This window comes from Hermetia illucens, chromosome 2 (genome assembly GCF_905115235.1).
Source record: "Hermetia illucens chromosome 2, iHerIll2.2.curated.20191125, whole genome shotgun sequence".
Classification (NCBI taxonomy): domain Eukaryota; kingdom Metazoa; phylum Arthropoda; class Insecta; order Diptera; family Stratiomyidae; genus Hermetia; species Hermetia illucens.
Genome location: NC_051850.1, coordinates 48676634 through 48686739, shown reverse-complemented (window position 1 = coordinate 48686739; position 10106 = coordinate 48676634). Strand labels below are relative to the sequence as shown.

Sequence of the window (10106 nt, the reverse complement as noted above, 5' to 3'; positions counted from 1 at the left end):
GCCCATGGCATTTTACGCCATCATATGTAACTGTGATAACAGCTACTAGTTTTTTCTGAATGCCTCACCTGCGTAAAGCACTTCAAGCAAAACTCCCTGCGTTCCAGGATTATTTAAGCTATTTTCTTTGCGACAGCAGTGAGCACGCAGATACTCCCTCGGTTTCACTCACTAGTTGACATGTCGCGAGAGGATAAAACCACGGGAGACGCGATTCACTGGTAGCAATGATTTCGATCAGGGTGCCCCCCTTTTGGCGATGTAATCCGGTGGCGTGGTTCCGCCTATTGAAAGCGCAATTTGCGCTGGCAGGCGTCATACCAAACGCCACGCGTTTCAACTCGGCTCTTATCGGTCTGGACGAAGGGACCATTGGACTCGTCATGGACGTGTTGGAGGACTGCTCCTAGGTCAGGTTAAACGAGCAGCTCATACACCAGCTATCATTGAGTGAAGAAGCGAAGCTGAATCCCTTACTGAACGAGCTGGGCGACCGTAGCCCCAACCACCTGCTTCGAGAATTAAGGCATCTAGGTGGGGAGAAAGTCAGCTCAAAGCTGTGGAAGTCTGTAGAGACACACATTGCCAGGTGGAAGACCTGAAAGAAATGGTAACGACACTTACGGACGCAATCTCGAAGCTTACACGCGACGGTAGGTATTTTGTGTTAGGGAGGTAGATCTTGATCGCAGTCACGGTCGAGGTCTGCTCCCCAGAAAGGGCGTTCGGGCAGTCACAGGTCGGAACCCTCATCCGCTTCGACGTAAATTCGGCGCTCAAGCAACTTAAGTACAACCGGATACATTTTCAATGCAACAAAAAATAGGCTCACTTGGTGCCTCGGCGACGGTTACCCGAAGCGAACTACAACGTCGCCTTTGAGCGGGCGTTGCTTCCTGGTCGATACTGGCGCTGAGGAGTCGGTTCTCCCCGAACCCGGTTCAAATACGTTGATTCCGCAGAACTGCCGACTGGCTGCCGCGAACTCTTTTCCCATCCACACTTACGACTACAAGCAACTGGACATGAGTGTCGAATTACGGTGGCTTTTCGTGGCGATACATTTTGGTGAACATCAGCAAACCCATTTTGGATGCAGAGTTCTTGTGTTACTAGAGCCTATTGGTGGACCTGCAGAGGAAGCTTTGATAGTCAGGAAAAATTTCTACCTGTGAAAACGACACTCTTTCCATTGGTTTCGAAGACGTTGCCAACCAAACCCCAATATCGAAACATCACTACCGAAAATAATTTTTCCCAGCCGGTTAAGCACGGTGTGCAGCAGCACACTAACACTACTGGCTCCCCGATCTTCTCAAAAGTGCACCCTCTTTTATCCCAGAAGGTAGCTGTTGCAAGGAAAGAGTTTGATGTTCTAATAAAACAGGGTATTTTCAGACCATCCAATAGCTGTTAGTCATCTCCACTTCATTTGGTCCCTAAGCCAAACGGCTTTACGGAAATTACAGTCGTTTGAATGCCCAGACAATCCCCGGCCCGTATCCTATTCTACTTATCCGTGATTTCACACATTCACTGACAAACTGCCGTATTTCCGCAATCTTGGATCTAGCTAAAACGTATCACCAAATTACTATTGCCCCCAAAGACATACCGAAAACGGCTATATGCGCACCTTTCGGACTCTCCGAGTTTAATGATGACTTTGTGCACGTTCGTGTCTTGAAAAAACAACGTCGTTGCAGACACCATACTCCAAAAACAAATTAAAGGAGTTTCCTATCTTTGAATCAAACTACTTAGTCGGCGAGACCTCAGACAAGGGACCTAGGTCATTCATTTTGGCCGATTTTCACAAGGAAGTATTTCACGCTGTACACGATCTTGCGCACCCAGGCATCAGGATAATGAACCGGTTAGTCACTGGAAAAGACCCCGCCATCCATGGACAAGGACGTGAAGGTTTAGGCCAGACAGTGCATCGCGTGCCAGAAGTGCAAAATCAACAAGCACGTAAGAAAAGGAGTAGGCGTATTCCCTAGGTCGATCAAGCGCTTCCTCACCATCTACCTCGAAATCATTGGCCCTTTGTGAGAGTTGCACGGATACTAGTATTAGCTCACAACCATCGACAGGTTTACTCTGTAGCCTGAAGCAATACCTCGGACTAACATTACAGCACAATCATGTACCGAGGCCCTCTGTCAAGAATGGATCCCGCGCTTTGGTGCACCAGCTGTAACCATCACGAACCAGGAAATGCAGTTTGAGCCTTGCCAAGCTTGCAGGACTACTGCATACCATTCACGGTCCAAAGGGATGCCGGAACGTTGGCACCGGACACTAAAGGCCGCCTTGATTGCTTGCAACGATCCGTCGTGGTCACGGTCCTTGCCTCTCCCCCTTTTTGACCTTCGCACAGCCCGCCGGGAGCCAGCCCCACGAAGAAGGTGTACGAATCTGCGATTCCCTGACCCTGTGCTGGATATCAGAGCAGGCCTAAATGACTCTATCAAGCTGTGCCTACTCAGTGACGCAGTTTCGAAACTGCGACCGACTCCACCTTCACGACACAGGACGCCGGAATCGACAGCCCAGGGACTTTGAGACATGTTCACAGGTCCGCATTATGGTGGACGCTCCTCAGAGACCGCTGCACGAGGGCCCCTTTAAAATCCTGGAACGACTGGAGCACTCCTTCAAGCTCAACGTTCGGGACGGCTCAAATGGGTCTCCTTGCCAAGGCTGAAGGTCTTCGCCCAACGGGTGGATGTTGTAAAAAACGCCCGTGTAGCGTCAGGTTCGCACGGCAACTCCATTGGCGGGATCATGCTGGGGGCGGAGGCATAAGCCACTTCCACATCAGAGTGGTGAATTCGCCTCCGCCGACGCACTGTACTGTTGTCGCAGCCGCGGCAGGCAACTTGGCACGAAGCCGGTGGACAAACTTTCGAACTTTTAGAGTGACGAGCGAATGTGACCGTAATTGTTTAAATAAAGTTTACAATAAAGTGTATTAGGCTTTAGTGAACGCAGATACTACAATTTATTTCTTGTACGAATTCGAGGAGGTAACAGTACTTGTTATTTGAAGAACAAAAGTAGTTTGGATAGAGTGAACAATTAACTACTGAACAGCCCGGGAAGAAATCCCAGAACGGTGGTCCGGCAGGAAGAGCATGGAGAAGATAATGGGAGGTTTTAGTGGGTAAGAATCTGGCATATGCGTCCTGGATTTTGATTTACCTCAGCCAAAAAAGGCAGACAGACGGACAGACATACATTGAATCGATTTTAATAACGTTTTGTTGCACACAAAACCCTTATTAGTTCAGCTTTAACTGGCTGAGGCTAGAACTACTAGGCAGTTTCCGTTTGAATATAATTCACACCCATGGTGTGTTTACGAATGAAATAAGTGAGTGAACAACATCCAGTAGCCACGTCAGTCACACAAACAATCAATCAATCAACCCCATCTTGAAAATGGATGTTGTTAGTGGCAAATGAAAACAAATAACAATAAAATACGGTATTCATCACTCACATCCTTTATTTTTGTTTTATTACCTATGTTTTTCTGTATTATCAAATTCGCATAGTCCAATCATACTATCTTCATTTTGGACATTCTCCGTCATGAAGTTTCCGGAAGTCTGTAAAATGTATAAGAGAAATACATTAAAGGCTAGAAAATAGTGCAAATTAGTATTAAAATAAAAACAATTCTATCCAAGATAATGGAGAATTTCAATATTTGATTCAATTTTCTAATTAATCCATTGCATCGAAATTCTCTAACCGAGACGTAGAATACACATGATTTTTTTTCGAAAAATTACCAAGAAGATTCCATTACTATCTATTAGCGCATTCATATGCTTTTGTCTGTATATTTATATCTATTATAATAACTTCCTCAAAGACTTTCAAATAAATTAAAGTCTTTCAAATTTCAAGCCAACTTTTGACTAAAACTAAGATCACTTACTCTTCCGTTTAAAACAATTTTCTCCTCTAAGAGCACAAGCGTTTCCGAAGGTCCTTGTTTCAACCCCATCTGAAGCACAGACGGGCCTGTAATCCAAAGTACAAATCGCTGGACAGGGCTCTTCCTTGGCAGAAGCGGCACACACAATGACTACAATTCGTAAATGATAACAACGTCAGCATTTTTTGATATTCTACGTTTAAACATCAAAAAATTAATTAGTTACTTGATAGCAGGAAGAGCGCCAACAGAGCCATGTTCGAAAATTATTCCAAAAATTTAGATTTTGATAGACACTATTTAAAAGATTCACGGAGACTGAATTACTATAGTATCTCAGCCGCTTATATATATGTAGTCGGAATCATATTACTGAATAACATTCTCGTTATTGAGGATATATCAAATTAGCTTGGTTACGCTCATCCAGAAGAACAAATTTGAGAAAAAATGATTTGCTTTGATAACGGTGATACACTCTGGTAGATAATGGTAATAGTTACATAACTCGATTCCAATAAAAAATTCTTGGTCGCAAAAAAAGTAAATAAAGATAGGAAATAAGTTTCAGGCGTGAGTAAAAATATTCGTACTTGACACCGAAAACAGTCATTATGAGCGCAATTGAAAGATTTTGGCTTAATGGGAGACACAGAGGGTGGTCAAATTTTTAGAGCCACTCACATTTTTCATCTAATTTTAAGAACATGATATTTTTCATATTAAGTATGTATTGTTTTATTATTTATTCTTCCTTGGCTTGGTGGGGAAACCTGTAGCAGTTTACTACTACGCTAAGGGTGTCCAAAATATGAATATGGAAACGAAGGATTTAAACTCTTCAAGTGCAAAAAAGTCACAGATATCGAATTCACCCGCGACCATGAGCAATCATGTCGCGGCCGAGGCGCGAATTTTGGAGGCCTCGCCACATTCATATCCCCTATAGATAAATCTGTAGAAGGCATGCTTTCCGACTCAGTGGAAAGCTTGCATTTAGTGCGTACGGCAAAGTTAGCCACAAAGGAAAGTACAGTAACTCTCAACTTGTAAGAAACTGGAAATCCGACTACGGCCCGCCCGTTCGCAAACGGAAGAAGAAGGCTCGCAGGAGGAAACTTCGTCCACTAAGGAGGGGGGACTACTGGCTGAATCCTGCCTGTCAGAACCTTCTCCTTCACCCTTACCGGGAAGAACGAAAGAACGGGACGCTGGTGACGTGGACGCTACTGGTTTAACGCCAGCATGTGCCCGGACACCGTGAACCTGGAAAGGCCCCAAGCCGGCGGCAGAAGAAAGCACTTCGAAGGAAAATGAAGCACCTTGGAAATAAGGACACAGACACATACATGACTGTACTACTAGGTGCGGTAAAGTCCAGAGAAATCAGACACAGGGAAGCGGAATCTCCGGCGTAAGGTGGGAATAAACTGGAAACCCCGGTAGTTCCACACTGGACGCACCAGACTCTTCTGTCAGTGGTAATGCGCACAAGAAGCATAAGACCAACACATCTGCCGTGGCCATCGCTTTATTGTGCTCCGTACCAGGGCTTACATCCACGGGTCTCACGGGTATTAGGACCGGTAGGCAGGGAGATAATCAAATCAGCAAGAGAGATCTCAATAAAGCTGGTCCCTCCCATGAGAATACGGACACGGAGGCAGGAAGGAAGAGGACGTATGCGTAAGCTGCATCCTCTGTTCTGACTGCTGCCGTGGAAGTTTTCTCCAGTAGTTCTCCAGTATTTTACTATACAAAGCTTTGTACTGATGAAGGGAGTAAGTTGCTCCCGAAATATATATATACATAATAAAAAAAATCGTAGTTTGGAGTAAGCTACTGGTCTATCAATGTCAGAGGGACAATATACCATCCTCCGGGAATGCCTGTGGAAAAAATTTACAATCTAGGTTTTCGCAATGAGTTTTCCATTGGGAGTGCACTCCATACATTTAATACTTTGTAACCCCAACCCCATTTCAAATCGCCTCTCTCTTGCGAACATGTATAGAGTGAATATAATTTCTAGTCATTGTTTTCAATTCAACATCAATATACCATATATCCTTTGAATTGAATTCATGACCGGAAATGGGGTCGTAGTTCATGCCTCCGATGTGCCGCACATCACTCCACTCGCAGCTGAAACCACACAGGCTCAGCCTTCGAACGTACAGCTTTAAGGAGTGCTTCTGGCGCTCTAGGACTTCAAAGGGCCCTTGTATGGTAGGTGCAGCGGCCTCCGAAGAGCGTCCACCCTAATGAAGACCGGTAAACTTCGAATCTCGAGGTCCTTGGGGGTGTCGACCTACGCCGCCGTTTGTCGTGAAGGTGGAGTGGCGTTCCTGAGCAGGCTCAGGATGTCGGAATCACTTATTTTTGCTCTGATATCCAGCACAGGGTCGACGGAACGTGTATTTGGAGTTTGTCCCCAGGCTCTGAAGTTGAAGCTGAAGCTCCTTCTGCGCCTCGTTGGTTGCCGTATAATCGACTGCGGAGGGACTATGATTTGCGTGATTCGAGATGAAGCATTTGCAACGACGTTATCTTCTTCAGACACGTCTTGGATGTCGGAAGTAAACTGGCTGATGAAGCTCAGTTGCTGAAATTAGCAAGATGACGTTTGTCGGGCTTTTGTTTAAGCGCGAAAGTAACACTGTGAACGACCTGCTCTCAAGGAAGAAGCGGAAGTATTTAATGGAGAGGTGCGTAGCTGAAAAGAAGTTCAACGTTTACCAGAATTGATTCATCCATTGGGGAAGAGTGGCACCTACCGGGGCGAGCCCAGTTGATTGTCACCGGAGCTGAGTTCCGACCTTGGAAGTGTGCTGTGCGAAAAATTTGGCAGGTTTGCGGGTATGAAAAGATTAGGAACGGCTAAACACAGGAAGGTTAGAAAGAACAAGATCAAGAGTGCGGTTCAAATGTTTCCTGGAAAAGATAAATCGCAGGGTGACCCAGGTATTTATGAAAGTGGGAACGGAAGCCAGGACTAGTAGGCCAAGTGCGCATAGGAAGATGAAAGTCGCCACAGGGGATGAAAGGAAGAAAGAGGAATAAAACGATCAGACCTTCTAATAATCTTTGAAAGAAATCTTTGTACAGAGAGGGGGGAAATATAGGCAGAGCATACGTTTGGCGGAATGACGCGTACGATGACAGAATCTTAGGTGGAGTAGGTGGACAATATTTGAAGGATGATTAAATAATTTCTACGATAAAGTATGATTATTATTGACTGGGTAGCTTTCCTGCAGCCACAAAATCAATCCAATTAAACAATCAACTCCATATTCCATATTCAGAAAACAAGATCCAAATCCAAAATCCGAAAAATTACTGGCAATGGTCAAAACTTGCTACCTCGCTCCCTGCAAACATAGAAGCAAATAAGTGACGATAAAATACGACATTTATCTTTCATATATTTTAATTTTGTTTTATTATCTTTATTTTATTTTCCGTGTAATCGCATTCGCAAATTCCAATCAGAATTATCTTCATTGTGGACATTCCCCATCATGAATCTTCCGGAAGTCTGCAGAGTTTGGAAGACAAATATTAAAGTCTAGAAAATAGTGCTAATAATTGATTTGAAGATTACTACAAAGTATCCGATTTCACCCAAATTTTCTAAGAATTATCAATAATGTTACATGCACTGCCGATTAGCCCAGTCATATACATTTATATGTACATATATATGCCAAAAAACAAATTGAAGGACATTCGAATAAGTGAACATCTTTCAAATTTAAGGCCAACTTTTGACCATGATCAAAGTCGGAACCAAACTTACTCGTCCGTTTAAGGCAATTCTCCACTCTTAGGGCGCAAGCGTTTCCAAAGGTTCTTGTAGCGTTTCCATCTGTAGCGCAGACAGGTCTATAATCCGCAGTACAAATCAATGGGCAGGGCTCCGCCTCAACAGAAGCAGCACATACAACGACTACAAATCAAAGATGATAACATCAGCATTTGTTGAAACACCACCAATAAAGATCAAAAGTTACTTGATATGATGAAGAGTGCTAACAGAGCCATATTTGGCAAATACTAGAAAACTTAGATTCTGGTAGACACGATTTAAAAGATTCACTGAGACTAAATTACTAGAGCATCCCACTCACTTATATATAGCTGGAGTCACATTACTGAGTAATATTCTCGTTGTTGAGGATATACGCTCATCCAGGGGAATTAATTCGAAAAAAATTGCTACGATAACAGAAATGTGGTATGAGCGTGTTTTTAGCAGAGATAGTGGTTAACTTGATTTTAATAAAACTCCTACGAAGGGGATGTAAATATAGATAGGAAAGAAGTTTCAGGTGGTAGTGAAAATCTTTCCAAGTTGATTTGTTTATAATCCATTGTTGTTACACTGTAAGCAAAGATATAGTCTAATTATATATTGTTGATGTGTATATTCAATTGACAACGCATCAGTACCACGAAAGGAAAAGGGCGGATTGTAAAGCTGCATGCAGCAATAGATAGATAACGTTCTTGGCCCTGGGAGGAGTAGTGATGAACATGCTTGAAAAGGTTGGACTTAAGTTCATTTGGGCTAAGAGAGGGCCAATGAGGTAGACTTATCTCATATACGCAAATTGTTGAATAATAACCGTTCAGGATCGCCAATTAAAATGTCCCGGCGACAGGTACCTGAATAATAACGACGTCGTCTCAGGAAGTCATTGCTTTCACTTGCTTCTAGTTTTACAAACAAAACCTTATTAAAATCGATTTAATGCCTGCCTATCTGTCTGTCACACACACTTTTCTCAGAAACGACTAAACCGATTGACACAAAATTTGGTGAGAAAGTGGGAGCTGTGCCCCCACATACAGTGAGTTGCATCTTTCTACGTTGATTTTTAGGGGGGAGCGGGTCCTCATACATGCAAAAAGAGGTATACAATTGTTTTTCACTGAGTTGGGTATCAAGTGAAAGGTCGATTAATACTTTCCGAAGCCGTTATTAATTTCGGCATTTGTGGGGAAATGCGAGGGGGTGCGTTGGGTCAAAAGTGTTGATTTCCTTAACGGACCCATTCTCAGCAACTTTCCAACCTAATAATCTGAAAAAAAAATCGTGAAGCTGCCTCTATATCGTTTCCAAATTCAAAAACCTCTCCATATATATCAACCCAAATTAAATTAACAATAGTGTATTACTGTTTTGGGAAATTGATTAGCTTATCCTAGAGCTACAAAAATTTGCAGTTAGATGAACTATAGTATTTAGCAAGATATACCCAAACCTTATCAGAATCATACTGTTCCCGATATAGTTACAGTTGCTCAAAATCTCCTTTTCAGCGTAAATTTACTGCAATCAAAACAAGTCGGAAAACCGGAAGCTGGGCGCTTCAGGTATGGCAGACTTTGTTTGCTTCTTCTGTGAGTATATCTGAGTGTAAAACTATCCCATTTGTACGTAGCCCGTTATGTATATGCATTTAGCATGTCTGACTAACCACTTTAGTGTGATATTGATATTTATGATAGTTGCAGTAAATTTACAGGGCAAAGTCAACTTTGAGCTACTGTAACTTTGTTAGTAATAGTATTGTTTTGATCAAACTAGGGGATAATGTTTTTCCTATTATATTTTATACTACCATCTGGGATAAGCTTAAAGGGGGTTATACTCAATTTCCCCAAAAATATGATAATATATTATTATTAACTAAATTTCAACAGATATCGATATGGAAAGTATTTTGAGGCCTGGGCCCATATAGAGGCAGCCTCGCGATTTTTTTCAGATTTTTCCGTTGGATAGTTAATGAAATCTTCCTTTTCTACCCCTCCCACTCCCCGCTTTTCTAACAAATCTCAAAACTAAGACTGGTTTCGAAAAGTACTAATCGAGACCTTTCATTTGATACCCCGCATGACTACGAGTATATTTGGTGAAAAAAAAATGTTATATCCCCCTTTTAAATATCAGGGAACCACCCTAAATCTCAACGTAGGAGGATATGACTCACTTCATGTCTGGGCGTTCACAGTTCCCACCTTCTCACTAAATTTCGTGGCAATCAGTATAGCCGTTTCTGAGAAAAGCGCGGCTGACAGACAGACAGACAGATACACAGGCAAATTAGCGAGGACTTCACGAACAGCGACCACCAGCCAATAA

The 10106-nt window shown here is 42.9% G+C and overlaps 1 protein-coding gene across 2 annotated transcripts; it reads right to left on the bottom strand.

The window, feature by feature from the left end:
• Positions 1-3494: 3494 nt before the first annotated feature.
• Positions 3495-8125, bottom strand: LOC119649987 (PI-actitoxin-Avd5a-like). Of its 2 annotated transcripts, XM_038052440.1 has the most exons (4): positions 7969-8125; positions 7755-7904; positions 3953-4102; positions 3495-3617 (listed from the first exon to the last, which is right to left on the bottom strand). In XM_038052440.1, exons 1-4 carry the CDS (start codon positions 7997-7999, stop codon positions 3580-3582), a joined length of 369 nt encoding a protein of 122 aa, XP_037908368.1. In that variant the 5' UTR covers positions 8000-8125; the 3' UTR covers positions 3495-3579. The 2 variants fall into 2 exon arrangements, with proteins under 2 accessions (XP_037908368.1, XP_037908369.1); XM_038052441.1 differs by lacking the exons at positions 7755-7904; positions 7969-8125 and adding an exon at positions 4179-4340.
• Between the last annotated feature and the right edge of the window lie 1981 nt (positions 8126-10106).

Excerpts from the sequence above, each read along its gene's own strand:
- LOC119649987 (XM_038052440.1), bottom strand. The coding sequence starts at position 7,999 with ATGGCTCTGTTAGCACTCTTCATCATATCAA. Across the intron at positions 4,103-7,754 it reads GAATTGCCTTAAACGGACGA|TCATTGTGTGTGCCGCTTCT; the intron begins GTAAGTTTGGTT and ends TACGAATTGTAG. Across the intron at positions 3,618-3,952 it reads AAATTGTTTTAAACGGAAGA|ACTTCCGGAAACTTCATGAC; the intron begins GTAAGTGATCTT and ends TACATTTTACAG.